Source organism: Sminthopsis crassicaudata, chromosome 2 (genome assembly GCF_048593235.1).
Source record: "Sminthopsis crassicaudata isolate SCR6 chromosome 2, ASM4859323v1, whole genome shotgun sequence".
NCBI classification, from domain to species: domain Eukaryota; kingdom Metazoa; phylum Chordata; class Mammalia; order Dasyuromorphia; family Dasyuridae; genus Sminthopsis; species Sminthopsis crassicaudata.
In genome coordinates this window covers 158,158,441-158,180,613 of record NC_133618.1, presented here as the reverse complement: position 1 = coordinate 158,180,613, position 22,173 = coordinate 158,158,441, and the positions used below count along the sequence as shown (strand labels likewise).

General features: G+C 30.3%; 1 protein-coding gene across 1 annotated transcript in view; it reads right to left on the bottom strand.

Annotated features, from left to right (window-relative positions):
• The window catches only part of RALGAPA2 (Ral GTPase activating protein catalytic subunit alpha 2), a 387,908-nt gene that overhangs the window by 275,776 nt on the left and 89,959 nt on the right, over positions 1–22,173 (bottom strand). Inside the window, 2 exon segments of the mRNA XM_074287744.1 lie at positions 12,998–13,162; positions 14,445–14,682. Of these exon segments, the coding sequence (XP_074143845.1) occupies positions 12,998–13,162; positions 14,445–14,682 (403 nt within the window).

Genomic DNA, 22,173 nt, shown 5'->3' with positions numbered 1-22,173 from the left:
CATGGCAATGCTTTTGTATTTTGTTGAACCTCATGCCCAGAAGGTACTAACTCTTCACCTCTGCCTCACACAAACAATGGAGTTACAGGAATAAGATTCTGCTCAAAAAATACCTTCTGTGCACTTCCTCCCAAATGAATGCATTCTTAATAAATGTACATATGCTTTTTCCTCCCATTAGAAGGCATCAAGGCATGGACTACTTAATTTCTATCCTTTAAAACCTAACCTTTAGCATACCACGTAGCATTTAATAAATGTTTTGTGATTAACTATTGGAAAGGAATTTTTAGAATGGAGGCCATATTATGATTCCGATTATACTTTGACTCAAAGGAAAAAAATATTAATTCCTAGAGAGCAAGTATAGAGGACTGAAACTCCAAAAAAACGTATGCTTGAATAGACAATGGAGCACTTAAGGCTAATTACTTATTTGATGTAAGATAATGACTGTATTAGCATATATTTGGGTAATGGCTCTTCTCACCTTGGTGCTTGTTAAATGTTTGGTGTTAAGATAATCATAGGCAAGGAATGAAGGCGAGGAGGGAGGCCAGAGTCACTTGGTGGTAGGACTAGGAGGAGAGAAGCTGGAGACTCCAGAATCCAGGAAAAATCTTTGGCAAGTCTCGTGGCAGCTTGCCTGCCTCCTTCACTTTTCCCCCAAGACCAAGGACTTTGATTTATCCTGACTCCTGCTGGTCCTGAAGCCCTCCAGAGAGCTAGCCTGTACTTTACAGGCAAGGGCTACATCTATTTCATCTTTGGATCCTGGCACCCAACACAGTACTTGACACATAAAAGACACCTAATTAGATGCCTACTGCTTAGTTGATTACATGGTGCTTTAAGACTGTCAACTCTTTTTCTTATAATCCTGTGCTACTGCAAGAATTCTCATATAAATTTGACAAAAAACAAATCTTAAGCTCCAATAGTGAAAGTGTTTTGCTCACTTTAAACAACCAAACCCAGTTACCCTAACTCTAGATCTTAGTTCTTTCCACTACACAATTAAGGAAAGAAAAAAAAAAAAAAAAAACATTAGGTTTATATTTTATTCAAAATGAAACAATAATTCCTTTGGCTGTTAAAAGAAAATTATGTATATATAATTTTAAAGAGCACAAAACAGAAAAAAAAAGTATAGTAAAATGGAAGAAGGCTTAGGGGATTCTATGAATAGCATCATTACAATAAGATCACAAAGTACTTTATTTGATCCAATGAGCAAGGTAAATGCTATTATTATCCCCATCTTCTAGATGAAGAAACTGAGGCTGAGAAGTTAAGTGACTTGCCAAAGGTCACATTACTAATAAATGTTTGATACAGGATTGGAATCTAAGTCTTCCCAATACTCTACATATTATTCTACATAATATGCTAAATTCTTCTACATAGAAGAGCCCCATGTATTCTTTTAAAGTAGCTAGCATATGAAACTATTATGTCATATTTATTCATTATTTTCAACTTTAAAGTCCTGCCACATCTAAATTAAAGAGAAATCCAAAAAGAAAAGAAAAGAAAAGAAAAGAAAAGAAAAGAAAAGAAAAGAAAAGAAAAGAAAAGAAAAGAAAAGAAAAGAAAAGAAAAGAAAAGAAAAGAAAAGAAAAGAAAAGAAAAGAAAAGAAAAGAAGAAAAAAGAAAAAAGAAAAGAAAAAGGGACACTCAAATATTTCAAATCACTCAATGGCATTTCTGAACTACAGCTTTCCAATACTAAATTTAGAAGGGAAAAAGAGTTTTCTAATATCTATTTATTCTCTTTTTTCTCATTAAGGGATCATTCAATCCAATTAAATTAAATAAGACTAAATACAGATCGAATTCAGTGCAAATATATAGATTCCTATAAGATAGATTATTGTTTGTTTTGTTGTGCCACAGTTCTCTTTAATTGTCCTGACTCAGTTTCCCTAATTGGTTCTGCCTCCGTTTCCCTTATTGTCCTGAGTTTCCTTGAATTGTTCTATCTCAGTTTCCTTAACTGTTCTGCCTCAATACCCTAATTGTAAAACCCCACTCTGGTTCATTAAGACTGAGGACCATTTGCTATAAGGTTGTAAACTGTCAATTGCTCAAGATGAGGGGCAAATCAAACTTCCTAGCTCCTAACTTATTCTGCCCTCAAGAATTTATGACACTGCCCCTCTAAAATATTCCAAAAGATAAGACTATCCAGGATACCTCATTGACATCTTTACTTCTGTTTATTCAAACATCCTGACATTGGCTTTTAGTAAGAATTTATAGCCTCTCCCCATCCTAACAAAACCAAATGGTTCTGTAAAACCTTTCGTGCTTTTTTTTTCTTTCTTTGTTCAGAAAGGTATAAGAGGACTTGGAATTCTCCCATTTGTCACTGGATACTTTGAGACAAGAATCCTGTCCAGTCAATTAAACTCTCCAATAAAATACTAAAAACTCTCTAATCTCTATCTTGCCTCAATTTCTCCAGCATTACAGTTTGCTTTTGGTGAGGCATTTGGGGTAAAGAGATTTGCCCAGTGTCACATTGCTAGGAAGTGTTAAGTGTCTCAGGCCAGATTTGAACTCCAGGGTCACTGCTCTATCCACTGTGTCACCTAGCTCCCCCAAGATTCTTTATCAAATATGAGATTTATGCATCTAAGGAAAATCAAACCATACAAAAAATTATATGATTAACAAATTACAAATAGATTTTCAAAGTAAACATATCACTAGAAGCTGCTTAATTAATATTTCCTTATGCCTAAGAAATCAACTGAAAGATAATGATTATCTTTTTCAATGCCAAAGTTAGGGACCTTGTTTGTCTTTCATAAGAAACTGTCAATACTAAGATATGAAATAAAATGAATAATGAAGTTTCCTATTTTTTTTAAGGATAGTGTTTGACATTACTTATAGGTAACCAGAAAAAATTGGCCTAGACTAATTTTTAATCCTATATTTTCCCACACAAAGCTAAAGGATTAAAAAACTTTATAAATATAACTAATGCTACCATAGAAAATATAATTGAATAATCCCAGAAAATTCAGAATCTGATATAGAAGTGTCAAAATGGTAGATATATGTTTAAATATATACTTGTATTTATGATATACTTTTGGAATAAGAAGGTAAATTAGATGCCATTTAATATAATTACAATATTCATAAAAAAACTAATTACATTGTGTATAATTTCTAAAAACTATTTAATGAATTCTATGAATATAAAAGGGAAATTAGAATTAGATGTAGCAAGAAATTCTCTTATTACAATTATAAAGGAAAAAAGAAATTACAAAACAAAACAAACCCAAAAAACCACACTAAAACAATTCATCATCTTCAGCACTAGTTTTTTTTTTTTTTTTTAACTTTTTGTCTTCCTCCTCCATCAAATTATCACATACATTAATGATTATTACTATCTCCCAAATAGAATGAAAACTCTGGGTTTTATTTCCCTGTTAGATATCAGAATGCCTTATACTTACTCAATTTCTGGATTGAAGTAAGTTTTGTGGCAAACTAAGATAACAAAAACCACCAATGACAACTACAAAAAGGACAATTTCAAGTATAAAATAAAATGCACAATAGACCAAAATAGTTATAAATGTGGTACAGCAGTAGTTCCAAAAATTAAATGTATTATCATTTTACTTATTTATTGGAAATATGCATATAGAGCATAGATATAGAGATATATAGGTTGTTCTGAATTCATCTTATTCAAATGCCTTATTTCATAGATAAAACTAAAGCCCAAAGAGTCTGATTGTAGTTAATAAAACTGAGATACAAACCAAGATTTTTGACTCAAATTCAATACTCTTTTTGTTGTACCACATTACTGAATTGTTACACGGAAGATGAAGTTGGAAGACAAAGAAAGATTAACTCAAGAGAAGATTCCCAATTGCCAACATAATATAGAATCTTCTGAAAAAATAACAAAAAAGCAGGGGTACTGACACTATAGACAGCAAAGACAAAACTATAAAGACCCAGAAGTTATGCCTACTATTACAAAGATTTCATTAGAATATTCATTCATTTATCCAGTGGCACAAAAGTGAAGAACATGTGATTTATAAGTTTCAGATCCAATCCAATTCACTTAATCTCAAAAAAAAAAAAAAGCTTTATTTTCATTAAGAGTGAATAAAATGGGCACATTTAAACAAAAAGCATGAAGAATGGCATATAACTAATTAATATAATTATCTTGCTAAAAGAAGAAATAACAAAATATCTTTAAAAATCACTAAACATTTAGAAACCTTTCCCAGTGACTTAAGGAAGTCACCCATGGAGAATGTTGTTTTACTTTAAAAAAAAGAGCAGTCTTAAAGTGAAAACAAAGGAGAAAAAAGAACCTAAAGAGTCAAAAGGAATCCTCAATGGTATCCGAAGGTGAGACAGTGGAAGAATGTCACCAAAAGAGGTAAAGGAACTTGGATAAAAGAAACAAATATGAAGCTCTTCCCAAAGAGGAGCAAGCATAGCCCTCTGAAGAACCAGATGTTTGTCCAAGATGATGTCCTGCCTTACCAAAGAAATCAGAGGAGAGAGGATTTAGGAAGGGGACAGAGGAAGAAGAGGGAGTAAAGGTCACTCTGATCCTTTCCTGCTAAGCAGAAGATAACCACATCCCCCAGTTAGTGTCACCCAAATGGCTCTTGATGGGCATTCACTGAGCATGAGAAGATGCAATGCACTACAAATTCAAGAGCTGTGCCGAAGCAGCATAAAGTATGTTATTGGGGATATTTAGGACAAGTAAATGAGACAGAAGAGTTACATAGCCAGAGAGATCACATCACAAACAGAAAGCCTGAACTTCACAGCAGCAAGAGACTGTCAGAAGGACTCCAGTGCATTGTACAGAGGACTGAAGTGAAGGCATAGACAGACCAGACAGGACAAGACAATACACAAAGCTGTTCATTTGAACTGCAAGTCAAGGGTGGGTAAAAAAGGCAAAGTTGCTAAACTATTATTTTGCTTCTATTTTCTATGCCAAGGAAAATGACCTTTACGCTGGAAAGACTTGACAAAAATAGCTAATAGGGAAATAACAGCTAACTAAAGAAATAAGGGGAGCACATAACTGCCCTTGAGATTTAGTCATGAAGATTCAAAGAAATGCATCCTTGAATTGGAAAGTGAGAGGATGCCTGCCCATCAATTGGGGATGACTGACAACACTGTGGCAAATGAATGTAATAGAATGCTACAGTGATATAAAAAATGAGGAATAGGTGGTGCTGAAAAAACCCAGAAAGACTTACATGAATTGATACTGAATGAAGTCAGCAGAACCAGGAGAATATTGTACAGACTAACTGCAACACTATCCAATAATCAACTTTGAAAGACTTAGCTCTTCTCAGCAATACAATGATCTAAGACAGTTCCAAAGAACTCATAATAGAAAATTCTATACACATCCAGAAAAGGAACTATGGAGACTAAATGCAGATCAAGGCTTAGTATCTCCACTTTTTTTTTTCCTTATGGTTTTTCTCTTTAGTTCTGATTTTTCTTTTACAACCTGGCTAATGTGCAAATATGTTTAATATGACTGTATAATTATAACCCAAATCAGAGTGCTGGCCTTCTTGGGGAGGGGAGTAAAGGAGAGAAAAAAATGAAACTCAAAATTTTATAAAAATGAATGTTGAAAATTATCTTTATATGTAATTAGAAAAAAATTTCTAATAAGTGGGGGAGGGGGAAAAGAAATGCATCCATGAATGCCAAAAAAAAAAAAATCCCTATAAAATGAGACTGCTGAACCACTGTCAATCTCTAAAAGACTATAAAGACTAGAAAAGGTATATTGCATTGTAGAAGGTTATGGTTATCTTGATTGTCAAAAAGTATAAAAAGAGAACAAAGTCTACAAACAATAGACCACTGACCATGACTTTGGTTCCTGCCAATATTGTAGATAGAAAGTGAATATCTAGAAAAGTGACAGGTTATCAAAGACTAACTTTTCTTTCACTGTAGTAGATTGAAAAGATCAGTATACTAAGGTAATTTAACTAAATGTTAGCAAAACACCTAACAAGGTCTGTCATATCCTCATAAATAAAATGGAACAAGATACAATTAGGCATGTTCAGAAGAATGCCCAATCTAAACAAATACTTGTTTAATAGCAATTTACCTAAGAAATATCTGGAATTTTTAGTAGCATGCTAGCATTGAAAATCAATGTGAAAGTATTATGATATGGAAACCAAAAAAATGGATAGATTCTTAAACTGTATTAAGAGTGTCACAGCATTCCAGAATAGGATTTGTTTTTTGTTTTTGTTTTTTTAACAGCACAATACATTGTAGTTTATGTAGTGCACCTGTACGCTGTCACTGTCAGAACATTTTTGAATTGATCTAAGATTTGGATAACACCATTTTGGGAAGTAGAGATCACTGAAAAGAAGACTTCAGGTTCTTGTCATATAAGGACAAGTTTAAAGAACTGAAGATATTTAAGGACATAATAGCTGTCTTAAAAGTATACTAAGCCTCAGAAGACAGAACACATAGTCAGTGAAAATTGCAAAGACACAAATTTAAGGTTGTTGTTATTCTATAGTAACCTTCCTAATAATTAGAGTTGCTTCTAATGAGTAAATGAAATGAGTTACTTCTGGAAGAAATGAGTTCTTTCCCCTCACCTGAACTCCACGAGTACAGACTGTATTACTATCTATTACTAATGTTGATAAAAATATACTTTTTCAGCAGAAATTTTACTAAATGGACTCTGAGGTCTCTTCCAATGCTAAGGTTATATGATTCTAGAAATATTATGAAATTATGTATATTTGAGAATCCTGGGAATAATTCTAAGAAGAAAATGTTTCCAAATGTTTCCAAAATGATTACAGTAGACTTTTTTTATTCAAATACTATCAGACAAAGAAACTATATTTAAAATAAATTTTTAAATTTAAATTTTTAAAGTTTTAAGTTCTTAACATTTTATTGCCATTTTGCATTTCTATGCTAATAGAGCTAAAACATTTTTTTTTAACTGAACTTTTTCTTTTTCTTAAAGCAGGGTCAGGACTTCCCAATGCATAAAACATAAAGTTAATAAGCAACAAATATTCTGACTAATAGTTTTATCACCTAATACTTTAACTGGGTTTAAATTTTATTATTTTCCAGGAAAACTGCATTTAAATTTTTTTTAATCCTCCCTAGAGAGGATTTATTCATAATCATTCCATCACTAGTAAGCCAGTTTAGTGTAAAATTTTTAAGGTAGACATTAATATCCTAAGTATACCTAAAAAAGTGAATCAAGCTGGTTTATTCGAGTCTCCTAAACTATTCTATGTGACAAAATGTGCTAGAAACCACAGGCAAAACTGTCAAAGTCAATACCTAATAAATAAAAACACTCAAAACATTGAAGCAATGAAAGACAAATACGTGGACAATTATTCTCCTTTTTTTCAAATGGGGTTCAGCAACATTTTTTTAATGTTACAGTAAAAAAAATTACCCATTAATATAGATCAATTCATTAATTAAGAAATTAAAATAAGAGAAGAATCAAATCTGGTATGATCTATACATATACATATAAGCATGCATACATGTATGTGTCTAAATTTTATATGGTTAAAAGTGATTTTAAACCATGAAATTCAGAAGGGTGTTTGTTTTGCAAATTAGTAACTAAATCAATGGTTCTTTTAAACAAGTTTTAACCAATATAACAATGTATATGTTTATAAGCGGCTTTTTGCTAAACAAGACTCAAAGTCAACTTTAAAAGAAGACACTTATGGATATATATTACCCCACCAACAATCTCCATTTTATTTTATAATGCCAAACATAATCATTCTAATTTGTTCACTCAAAATTTGTTCTATGAAATAATAAAACTTCTCTAATCTTTAATAAAAGTATATTATTTAAAACAAAATTATATACAAGATTCTACTGTACTCTTCCATTTAAGAATTGTGGCAATTTTTCCTTTTTTGACAGTGACTACTGCTCTGATGAATTAAAAATCAAAACTACAAAAATTAGTGAAGTATAACTTTATCACTTTGTTTAAGAAGGAAAAAAAAACTAGACAATATACTTTTCTATTTAACTTCCAAGAAAAATATCCATCTAACAACTAATGAAAATTTATTCAACAGAAAATTGTGCAAGTGCACTACAAAAATACAGTATATTTATTTATGAGCACAATATATTTAGATTACTCAAATATAAACAAGTAATAAAAACTAGAAAGTGAAGATTATAAAACCAAATCACAAGTTGATATGAGTGAGGTTTAAGTACAGTACCTGACAGCCTGTGAGAGCAAGAAGTGTAAGAGATACCAGGTAAGAGAGAGCTCACAGTATGAAGCAGAAGAGGTACACTTTTAGTAGCTGGCAAAGCCTCAGAAAGGTGCGCACAGTTGCTGATAGACTGGCTTCGCTTAGCTTCCAGGAAAGATAATAAAGTAATAATTAAGTCAGAAGAATATTAATATCATTTACAAAAAAACTTTTGGTGCTCTTTAAATATATATATATTTAATTATTATTTAATTATATATATATATATATATATATATATATATATATATATGAAAGGAATAATCAAGTGCAAAGACACTAAATATCAGAGTTTAACTGCTCAAATTTCTAAATCTAGTCATGATCACCATGTATAACAAAGGAAGAAGTGGCACAGATGCCAAAATCACTTAAGTTAGTGAAAGAACATTCAGGGTTTTTTTGGGGGGTATTTTAATTTTGTTTTTGCAGTAGCAGATTTACCTTTGAAATTACATTTTGCATAAGATATTAAAATGAATATGTATTACATAATAAATATAGATATATTAATGTTGAGGGAAGGTATCCTGAGTACAAAGGAAATGCAAGCTGAGATTTAAAATGGGTTATAGATAATCCACAAACTAAATAAATGAGAAATCACTATATGCATAGATTTTTCACTTAAAAGTTTAAATGTTTCCAAACTATACTAATGTGTAGCAAATAATATTTTTATTCTAATATATATGAATAGTGAAATGCTTTATTTAAATGAACTTATAAACTATGTATACTGCATGGAAATCACATGATTTTCAGTATCAAGACTATGAAATTCTCTATTGTCCAAAATATACATATCAGTATTTCTTCTTTGAAAAAATCACCAAATATTTTGGTTTCATTTTCTTTAAAATGATGAAATTGTATAAAAGTAATTATTTAAATCATAATATTTATTTGCATGGTACTAAAGAAAACTTGAAATGAATGATGGTATGTTAAATAGAGAGCTTGCATTAGAGCTAGGAACACCTAAATTCAAGTGCTGCCACTGACATGTACTGGCTTGTGATCTTAATCAGCACTCCAGGCCACTTTCTGAGTACATAAGTTAAAGAGTAGATGCCAATTTTATTTAAAAAAGGAAGATTCCTCATCTGAAAGTTCCCTCTTATTGAAATCACAGGTATAGCTCTATATCCTAATTTCCATTCTAAAAGGGAACTATGAATAGATGACAGTAACAAATATACAAATAAAGGATACCTTAAATTCTGGCTCCTTAACATTTGGCAATAATTGATGAAGTCTATGAACCTCTTCTCAAAATGTTTTTAACTACATACAATGAATTATATTAAACTCAAAGAAGACCAAGCATATACAGTTATCAGAATATTTTAAAAATACAAGTTCATTGACCCAGAGTTAAGAATTCCAATAGTAAGTGTAGATCTTTTTTACATTTCTGTCATTCCCAGTTCCTTTATCTTATGGGAATTCCTTTTCAAAAGGTCAATCAACAATACTGATGGCAGGATATATCTATATCTATATCTATATAGATATGTGTGTGTGTATGTGTGTGTGTGGAGAGAGAGAGAGAGAGAGAGAGAGAGAGAGATACATATACATATACACACACATATACTTCCTATTCAAATATTTAAGTTATGGCATAAAGTACATTTCTGTACATATTTTGTTTTAAAATTTTAAATTTAAAATTGATTTTTTCAATCTATCTTGTAAAAGAAACCTTTAAAATATACTTAAAACTTACTTCAATAATTAAAAGGCTATGTGATTTCATCAGTATGAGTATTCCTTTCACCAATGCAGTTTGTAACTTCTTTATGGTTTAGACAATTACCTATGCAAATTCCTGTTATTGAAAAAACTTATTACCTAATGGCTAAACCTTCATTAATAATTCTCTCTCAACTTAATCACGCCAACCCGTGGATAAGAAATATGGTCAGTACACTTTAGTCTTAGTAATTTGGTAGATGTGCTTAGAACTTACAATGCTGGCATAGCCTCTGGGAGGCTGGAATTGCCTCCTAGAGATGATAAACAGCAGAAATCAAGTTCTCAACAGAAGATTTAACAACCAAATATGGTAAATTAGATTTAGAGGATGCTCTAGTTAATGTTTTAAGCATAATTTCAAGTGAAAGTATTTTCTTTGAGAATAATTAGATCACTTGTAAATTAATTTGGCAACTAAAAGGTATGGTACTTGGTAAATTAACTTAGAAAATCAGACATTGCTCCTTATTTCAAATAGGTATGCTTTCAGGATATAGCATGGGAACTTTTACAAATCAGCCAAAAATACAAAACCAGTATAGATTGAGAGTCTTTTGTTTGTTTTTCTTGTTTTTTGGCCATTTTGGTCCTGTAAATAAATAAATAAGTCAGGACTTTCTAAAAAAGAATTTCCACACATAAAAAATTAATTGATAATATGAACCTCAAACTGAATTTCAAAATGGTTCAGTCTATTTTATTTGTCAAATTTTATTAAATTGACAATTAATTTTACTTCCAAATGACTATTATCAGTTTGTATATTTAGAATTCTGTAATCAAACATTGTGTTAGATAAAATCTTGATTCCTAAAACCCAGCTTTGATGTTTGAATTATGTCATCATCTTTTTTGCACTCATGCAGCTGCTCCCTTTCCTTTTTGGCAATTCTACCAAAACATCATGCAAGATGTGAAACAAAAAATTTAAGAGATTCTTTTAAAGAAAGAAAAAAATGGCACTTATAAATGGGTTGAATGTTACCGCTAAATGTAGTATAAATTCCATTGCATGCTCTTATTTTTAATATCTATTACCCGTCCAGAAATCAAACACTAAATCCAAAACATTGTCTTATCAAGGATAAAATAAATTTATGTTGTTTAATGAAAATTTAATGAAAATACCTGCTCCTTTTGGAATAGATTAACTCTCTAGGCTTTTCCCTATTAATAGTAAGATAGTAATAATTTTATTGTACTAACATCAAGTGTGATCATTAGTTTCATTGCAAATTGTTTTTGTTATTTTCAAATGTATGAAATAAATATCAAATGGGAAAAGTACATAGAGGGTACATTCAGTTATAAGTCAATTGCTAATTATTAACCACTACAAATAATCGATTTTTTTTAAACTGAAATAATTTGCAAATACTTTACTGTTATTTAAATTTTAAAATTCTTCAACTGTGCTTTGAATCTTAATTCTAAGATTACTTTAGTAGCATAATTGGTTACAAAACACTCCAAATTACCAAAAATCAATGCTATAGCTATATATATCATTTAAGTAGTCACCTTTTAAAAATCTTAACCTTTCTCAATGTTGTATCATAGATAAGTAGCAACATACCCTTAAGAATAGCCATTTTATACCTTGTATTAAAGAATACAGACATTTGAGAGTAATGTTATTATCATTATTATTATAGGGCAGGAAAGATAAAGCGATTTGGGTGCTTATATGTTTTCTAATGCCTTATCTGCCTTAAACTTATATGTTTTCTAATGCCTTATCTGCCCCAGTGAATAAGAAAACTAGTTTTCCAAATAGAAGCTAAAAGGTTAGGGTCAGTGAATAGTCAAGGACAATCTGATAGCTCCCCTATGGAGAGAAGATGCCCTTCTCTTTCTTATAAAGCTTATTAAACTATTATGATGTTCCTTAAAGCAACTGTCAGCCTTCTGGGAAGTTGGGATGTAAGAACAAACAGAATACAAGTAATAGAACAGAACAGAATGCTGGAGGACTACAGAGAACTACAAGCATTTGAGGGAATTGTCTAATATAGTAGCTTCTTTTAAAAATCCAAACAAAATTTTAGCACATTTTATAACTGAGTTACACATGAACATTTTATTGTTCAATTTCTAAATTTTTTTTCTGTTTCAAAATGTGGTGCTAATTTCAAAAAAAAAGATCCAATGAAAGAAGTGCTAGGTTTAACATAATTTTTTTTTTTGGGGGGGGGGGGATGGACGGTTAACACTTCTTGGAAATCTCTCTAAAATGGACTGATTTCAAAGTTGATGTTTAAGAATTGCAGAAAAAACTGAGTACAATTAAATTGTTCTTTGATAACTGGAGAAGCTGCAAAAACTGAGTGTCATAAATCTAATGTAAAAAAACATAAATATGTGGGCTGAATTTGAAGCCAAAGACCTCACTCTGGAAGAATGAATTTCTTTTTATTTTCATTAGATCCCCAATGTAAACTTGTTTTCTTGTAGATTCTTTTATGTTAAAGGAAAATGCAACAAAATATCCCAGTTAATTAAGGATTTTTTATACTAAAGGTTTTATTGTATAAACATAATTATATGCAAATGTCCTTAAACATAAGAAAATTTGTATTAGTTATGGAAATTATAATGAGATGCCCAGAAAGCTCAAGGATAAGTGAAGCAAGAAAATACAAGTCTTTTTAACAATTAAAAACTTTTTAAAAATCATTTGTTTCACTGAAATATATTAATATTTTCATAAAAGTAGTTATTTATAATAATTTATATAATTTAAAAATTTAAATGATCTAAGATAATATACCAATAGTCAAGATTATAATAACTTAATTGAATACTTTGCATTTATCTTTCATCAACATTAAACACACTAGATGATTAATAAAACAACTCAACATTTGAGGAATTTTTACCAGTTGCTTTTTGACGAACTATATTCCTTGCTTTTTCAACTCCTGGAGCTCCAGATGTGGTAGCACTCCTGAATCTCATTGGTTCTGTAACATCAGGATGGCTTCTCCAACTCAAAGAAAATGATCTCCCCACTGCACTGGTTTTCTGTGAATCTGAAATACAGCCTAAGGCAAAAATAAATTTTAAATTTCCATTATTTTAGGAAATCATCTATAGTAAGGTATTCATATTGATATGTATTTTAAGACTTTTTTTTTAGAAAATTATATCAAAGGATTCCTTGACTTCCTTAGATAAGCTCAAAGCACCTGATAATGATATCTTAATGAAGTCATACAGTACTGAACGAAAATTAATATCTTTTAGAATATGTTTACAAATATGAAAGAGCTATATCATTTTAACAAACTTCCTTGATTGCAAAAAAACTATAAAAGATGATGGTGAAAATAATAGTAACAACAAGAAATAGCAATCCAGTCTCCAATTGCCTAAAACAGTATTCTATCCATTTGGTTTTCAAACTAACCCACAAGAGAGTCTATATTTTAGAACCTCATAAATAAAAAAAAAAATCTTCACTAAATGGATTAAAGAAAGGACAACTGAAACACACAAACAAAAAAAGTTTTTAGATAATCGCTTCACCATCCTATTATAAAAGGAATTTTTAACATTACTCCCAAATAGTAAAAGTAAACATTCTTAAAGTTTTCATTCCTCTCATGGCATCTATTATCATATTAGCTAAGAGATAATCATTGAAACATGAAACAAGCAGGAGGATGAAAAGGAGAAACTTTCATACTATGAAAACTGGATGATTATGTATTAATGCTAAAAAAAAAATAAAAAGAATAAAATAAAAATAACTGATATTGAAGATGATTTTACAGTATTTTCTCTTACAATAATACTAATTCTAAGGAAGATTAGATTGCTATGCAACTGAAATTTTTCTTAAATTTGTTACATTAGAAATTAAAACAGCAAAATTATAGCCTTTACATATTTCTTGAAATGTTATGAGAAAAAGGATATTAAATTACTTATACTAAGTGTTGCCACTGCGTACAAACTCTTTCTGCCTTTAATCATACAGCCTATACCAATCTGAAGAGTAGAAACAAAATCACAATACTAGTATTCACATAACTTTCTTCTAAACTCCTCCTTTTAAACTTCTCTAGAAGCCTTTGTAGAAGCTCTTCTTATTTACCCAGATCCAACACAATTAAGTGTTCCAAAAGCATAGTAATCTAGGATATAATCTAGATTCAGTTTTGGGTTTTTTTTCCTGAAATAATAAATTGTTAAATTATTAAATAAAAATAGTTTACTTAATTCTAATAATATTAGGTAGGCTAGGCACCTTTGGACATGATGTTGATGTTAGAAACTATAATATTTAAAACTCAATGTTAGCAAATGGGGATGAAACCTTACCTTTGCCTCTTTGTTTCTTTTCTTTTTGCTCACTCAACTTATCCAGTGGTAAGTTTGTCATTTCAACTCCATAAACTGTTCTGGCCAACACTGCTGTTAATGAATCCATGATATTGGCCCATTCATTTATGAGTTCCTCCCAGTCAGTAAGTGAAGACAGCACACTCAGGAAATCATCCCAAAGTTCTCGAGAAATATAAACACAGAGATTTGCTCTGATCCATGCTACAATAAGTGTCTGAAAAAAAAAAAATTCTGCATTTAAAAGAATTATAATTTTAATAACAAAATGTATTCCAGTTATAATTAAAATAGATTTCAAGGTGAAAAGTAAGTTAATCAGTAGAGGGTTTTCTTCCTTATTTATTAAAATATGTTTAACAAAGATTTATGCTACCATGAAAATATCATGGCTGAGAAGCAAAGAGACTAAAATAGACATATTTATTGTTTCTTCTTACTATTAGAGAAAGGATAGAAAGATCGAAGAAAGTAAAACTGAGTGTTCTGGGGGGAAAAAAGCAACCTTACTATTTTGTAAGTTAAAAAAAAAAAAAAGTAACCAAAAAGAATTAGAAATCACCAGTAATACCACCATTTAATCAAATAAATAGCTTAGTAAGCATTTGTTGGATTTTGTTACTGAAATTCTCCATGCTTAAAATTAATCAGCTGTCTTCTCTTTCAAAACAAAATCTATGTATTTTTAGAATCTGACCTAAAAACTAACTCTTTGGAAAAATATCTCTGATTAATTCATAGCATTCCGTATTATTCCAGTTTCAATGCATATTAAATTAGTATGTTTTTATTTTATCTACTGCACAGACTATATAGATTTTTTTAATAAACCATTTTCAGAAAAATGTATGGAAGGAGGTATCCTGAATTAATGAATTAATTTAACTTAAACCAGAGAATGTGGGTTTGAATTCTAACCATGACTGTAATGGGCTAGAACTCTGGAGAAAGGTGTTAACTGATAAGACAATAGTTATCTAGTTAAGCATGGCGATTAATAATTCTTTAGTTCAATATGATTGATTTACTCTTAACAACAAATAATGGTTCCCTAGTGATATAATGATTGGTTTATACTCAGTATACTGTAATGATGTAATTGTAATAGAGTATATAAACTGGGGACAAACTCAGCCAGAAAGAGAGGAGACTTAACCAGCCTCCTGGGTAGCTCTCCTGCTTCCTGCATTTCCTCCACTGAAACCAAGACCCATTCTGGAAGACCTCCAGAAAGCTAGAAAGAACATTACACATGACAATGCTGATTATTTTTGAATTTTTACAATTCATGTTTTTTTCCACCTCTTTAGACTATGAGCTCTTTGAAAGCAGAGAATATTTTTATCCTCTTTGTATCCCCAACACATAGCAGCAAAGTGTCTGGCACATAATAAATGCTGCATAAATAATTATTGACTGACAATGTTAAGCATGTCACCTAGCTTATGGAGCACAGATCTTTCATATATTAAAAAAAAAAAAAGTGTAATTAGATGACCTCTAAGGAAGGTCCCTTTCTACTCCAAATCTCTAAACCCTCTTGAAAAATATTGTGGAAAAGTTAGGACACTGGATTTGGAATCAAAAAGATTTGTCCAATCTGGGATTAGACAACATTGGGCAAATCATTTAACCCCTTTGTGCCTCAGTTCCATCATATTCTTTCTAGCTCTAAAATGTGTAAATCTATGAGTTAAAAATTTATAAGACATTCTAACAAGAACTTTAATTAGAAAATAATGAAGAGTTGCACCAAGGTAAAACTAGATTTCCTATCCCACTTAGTTTACTAATTAATATTTTAAAAAGAATACATTAATTAAAATTTTATATGAAACAGTATATAAAATGTTTGAAAGACATTCAAGATTTATAAGTACAAACTCATAATTGTATCTTTATACTAAATAAAATTCTGATAAGTAGGAAACCTAATTTTATTGAATTAAATCCTACAGATTTACAAAAACTTAGGTCAATATTCAGCTTATTATATAAGTTTAGGAATTCTGATTTTTATTCCTTAAAGTATTACATCTATTGACAAACCAGGAATATGCCTAAAATAAGGTTGCATACATTCAAAGATTTAAAGATCTATCTTTACATAAGAAGTAATAATACATATGATTGAAAAAGATCCTAGAGAGCATTCCACTACCATCAAGTAATACAACAAACAAAAACATGAGAATGATCAAGAAAAAATTTTAAAAAGCAGTCCAGAAAGTGGACTGCTCAAGTTCAATGTAAACATTTCAATAAAATTTCTAAAATCACAAAATTATTTTAAAATATCAAAAATATAACTTTTGTATTCAGATTTCAGATTAATTTATAAACCTAAATATTAAAGTAATGAAAAATAAAAATAACTAGTTCTAAATTTGAACTTAAAATTAAAACAATTTTCAAAAGAAAAGAAAATAGTTAACAAAGATAAAGCTATGAGCAAGAGGATATCAACAGTATCCAATTCCACAAATTCAAACCATTACTAAACATCAACAATGTATAAAGCTATGACTTACAAGACAAATCCTCAGAAAGAAAGGACCAGAGAAATCGTATTTACATAAAGCATTAAACCATGATTAAAATTAATTTTATTTGATTGTAATATTTCTTAAAATTATAGCTTTTTATAAAACTTCAAGAAGAAAATCATAATAGTTTAAATGTAAAAAAAGGAAAATACAAATATAACTTATCCCATCTAAATATTATCATTAGAGATATTGGTAAATAACTTTTTTGTGTGCTATGAAAATACTAGCATTGATTTATATTGCTATACAAAAAAATTTTTTCTGTAAGAATTGAGTCTGCATTAAAATTCACAAACAATACAATATTGAATAATGGAAAAAAGAACCACCAGATATAAAAATTCTTTTAAAAATTGTCTTTCTTTTTTCTTTTTTTTTTCTTTTTCTGACGCTGGCATTAAGTGACTTGCCCAGGGTCACACAGCTAGGAAATGTTAAGTGTCTGAGACCAGATTTGAACTGGGGTCCTCCTGAATTCAAGGCTGGTGCTCTATCCACTGAGCCACCTAGCTGCCCCCAAAAATTGTCTTTCAAAAAGCAGTTCAATTTAATCAGATCATCTTGTTCCTAGTCCAGGCCATATTATTAAATAGCTTTATAACTTTAAGCAGGTCTCAACCTCTATGGCAGACCTCTCACTTTCATCATCTAAAAAACAGACAGGTGAGCTAGATGATTTTTCAAGGACCTATCTAGTTATAAAATTCTTCTGTTGTTGTTGTTATAATTCTTGTTCATCCAAATTTAATCAATTTAAGGAACTCACATGAGAAATCAGACTTTTTAAGAATGTTTTTCCCCCTTAAACTACTTCCTATTTAAATATAAAATGTTGGAGCTAGTCTATACTTGCTCTGGATTAACCAATTGTTAAATTTGCACTATGAGCTTTTATATTTCAGAAACTGGCAAATGTTGACTTATTGTTGGTTTTTTGGAGTAGTCTTGGAAAGTAATGGAGGAAATGTTCATAAATGCAGATGACATTTAAAAGTTTGGTTTAGCTCTTTTTGTTGTAGCTAGAAACTGGAGGATGAATGGATGTCCATCAGTTGGAGAATGGTTGGGTAAATTGTGGTATATGAAGGTTATGGAATATTATTGCTCGGTAAGAAATGACCAGCAGGAGGAATATAGAGAGGCCTGGAGAGACTTAAATCAACTGATGCTGAGTGAAATGAGCAGAACCAGAAGATCACTGTACACTTCAACAACAATGCTGTATGAGGATGTATTCTGATGGAAGTGGAAATCTTCAACATAAAGAAGATCCAACTCACTTCCAGTTGATCAATGATGGACAGAGGTAGCTGCACCCAGAGAAGAAACACTGGGAGGGGAATGAAAATTGTTAGCACTAATATCTGTCTGCCCAGGTTGCATGTACCTTCGGATTCTAATGTTTATTGTGTAACAAGAAAGTGATATTCGCACACATGTATTGTACCTAGACTATATTGTAACACATGTAAAATGTATGGTATTGCCTGTCGTCGGGGGGAGGGAATAGAGGGAGGGGGGGTAAATTGGAAAAATGAATACAAGGGATAATATTATAAAATATATATATATATATATATATATAATAAAAAAAAAAAAAAGTTAAAAAAAAAATAAAAAAAAAACAAAAAAAAAAAAAAAAAAAAAAAGTTTGGTTTATTTAGGGATTTAGGGGGGTCAGTAGTAAACTGAGTTGTTTTGTCATTGGGTTGTTGTTGTTGTTGTTGTTGTTGTTTTTTTGAAGAGCCAGTAATTAAACATTTAGCAGCATACCACTGCTTATATATGTCAATAATCTAGGTTTTGATATTTTCTGTACTTTAAAAAAAAGTACTTTTTCTTAAGGAAAAAAGACTATTTACTATAAATAATCCAAAAGGATTAATAGTTTTCCTAACCCATTGAAACAGAAAACAGATTATTATAAGAAGTCTAAATTAAACTGTCAAATAAACACTAAGAAAAAGAATTTTTTAAGAAAAATTGAATTTACATTTATAGGGAAGTCTATCAACCTGGATTATCTATAAACAACAGGAAAAAAGATATGAAATTAAAAAAAAAAACAAATTATGTAAATACTAAGTCAATTTAGATACTTTTCTTTTTTTATTATTATTATTTTTTAATTAAGTAGTTGGCAACACTGGAAACAATGTAGCAACTAATGACTAAATGTACTGCAGTATGTAAAATAATATAAATACAGTGTTTAGGGCAAGAATAAGATGAAACTTTCATGATAAACAAAGTAGATCTGAGTAGGCCTTTAAAAACTTTTCACTAAATGCAACAAAAGATTTAGCATGCAATCACAGTTAGGCCATCAGAGAATGAACATCTTCTACAAAGATATTACTTAATAAAGGCCCACATGTACCTAGTACATGTTAGATTCAATTCTCTATGAGATGATCTGATCTATTTAAATTATCACTTCAGTAACACCAAGTAAATAATAAAGTCTTGCAAAGAAACTTCAAAAAAAAATAAGTAGAGTAGTATAAAACACCACAGAATTAACATAATACTCTAATTTCTAAAATTCTTTTTATTGTTGCACTTCAAATTGATAGAAAAATAAATTAGGCAAGAGGACTATTTTTCTACTATCGATCATGAAAGTGTGTGGCTAAGTCAATCCAAATTAAAATAGATAATAAGAGATTTCTCTTAATAATAAAAACATTAACCAATTGTTAATGAATTCCTAATTAGGTATTCTCATAAATGGTGGAAAGATAAACCCAAAAGGAAGAAAAACAGAGTAGATAATCTAGTTCAATCTATATATTTTAGGGATGAGAAAATTAAGGGCCAGAAAAATTGTCTTGCTCAAATTTACACTGCAGAGGGGGGAAAATGAAGGAGGAAGGGTAAGAATATAAGCCTTGAACCCAGTTTTTCTAATGCTGAACCAAATCCCCTTTGAACTATATTAGGCTTTATCCATTTAATTCCCCCAAACCAGAAATTTAATAAAAATCACTGATATAAAACTCTTCCTTAGTTCTATCTATTCAAGGAGAAACTTCCATGCTTATAATTAAATTGACTTTTCCAATATACTGCATACAGTAATAAATAGAAAATATACTTGTTCAGTGTTTTCTTTGATGCAACAAATTCCTCCATCAAATCATCTAAGAAAATCTTCTTAGGATCACAGATATTAAATGACTTGCCCCTGGTCATACTGCTAATAAATGCAGAGGTAATATCTGATTTTGAGTTCTTTATGCTATCAAATAAGTGTAATGTTGCCTCACAGCAATAAACATGGATCTCCTCCCTTCCTTCTTGACTGAAGTGGAGATATATGTAGGTGTCAAAACCTGCATATAATGTAGGATTTAACTGATAAGCTTTTTTTTTAATTTTGATGAACTACAAAGTTTTTATTCTTCATTATAAGGGAAGGGTCTCTTGGAGGAGGAATAAAAGAGCTATATTGGGAAATAAAATCAAGGTAAAAATAAAAGATCAAATTTTAAGAGCATATTTTTTTTAAAAAGTCCACGTCAACAACAACAAAAAAAAATTGCTAATTGTTATGCAAAGACTCTCTGACCTATAAAACAAAAGAATAAAATTACTTTAAGGCAGAAGTTATTAACTTTTTTGTCTGTCATGGATTACTTTGGAAGTGAAACTTTCTCAGAATGATATTTTTAAATGCATTGAACAAAATACATAATTTGATTAAAAAGACTAATTGAAGCAAAATGCAAATTGTCAAATATTTTTTAAGTTTTAAGAATCCAGATCAAAATTTTGTTTTAGAGAGAACTCAAAGCTAAACACATAATTTAGAATATGCCTAAAGTCATAGGGAAACAAAGTTGTAAAAGGATATTCACAAATTATTGAAAATACACTAAGTGGAATTGGTCTGGATTACTGACTTGGATTGGGTAGAGATGGAAAAGAACAGCTTAAATTACTAAACAAAGTAACAATGGAAAAAATTGGGAATATAAGACAGTATTTTCTTTCTTCTTTTAATATAATATCTCTGAGAAAACTAACATTCAACATGCTATAGTAGAATGGCACAGGACTTGGCTACATTCAAGAATACCAGAGGTTCAAATTCCAACTGATACTTACCTGCTACATATACTTAAACCAACTGACTTAATTTCTTTCAACCCAAGTTCTTTATCTGTAAAATAGAGATCCTAATATTTGCGTGACTTACCTCAGGTTCTTCAAGGAACTACCAATGAGGAAGAATTATTGTATAATGGGACATATGGAAATTATAATGGGTATAAACAACAGGAATTTTGTGCTTAGAGAGACTACGTATCTTTCCTCAGGAGAAGAGGAATCAGCACACTATGGGGACAAATGGCACACAGAAAAGTGGGAAAGCAAAGATCCAGGAAAAGACTGTAAGATATAATGGGGGTAAATGATCATAATAAAGGCAAAGGCAAAAAGGGGACAAAAGAAAATTCCCACTAAAGGAAATACTTCTATTATCTCTTTCATCTACAGAAACTGATATTTCTAAGAATGAGATACAATCCCCCCCCCCAAAAAAAAAAGAACAAGGGGTAAGAGTTACAAGGCAATAACAAAGAAACCATTGGGGGGGGGGGAGTACTGTAGAAGCTTTAATTCCACGAGGAATGCAGAGACTAAAGAAGCAATAAATAAGCATAAGGAACATAAATCAAAGAATATATGTCTAAAAATAGACAAAAAGAGGAAGATAAATAAAGAAGAGTACAAGGGAAAGAAATCCTTTATTAGAAAGTAGAAAATGAAAAAAAAAAAAAAACTAACAAAACAAGTTGAAGAGAATAGAGAAAGGGAGATTTTACTTCAATCCAGGAAGAAAAAAAAAGGAGAAGAATTAGATAACTAAGTGAAAAGAAAGAAAAGGGAACAAAAAAATTATTCAAAACTATATAACTAGGAAGCGGGGGTGACAAAGGAGTTAAGGCTGGCTTAAAGGTAACAGGAATAAGGTTGTCTTAAAGTAAATTAAGCTTAAAATAGTTGAAGAGACAAAATACTATGTTTATAGAAGAGGGGAAAAGACTAATTAAAAAAAAAAAACAACCAATAGTAAAGGCAAATGGAATATTATAACAAGCTAAGTCTCATGTAAATGTAAATTTATGTGAATTATAATTATAATGTGAATT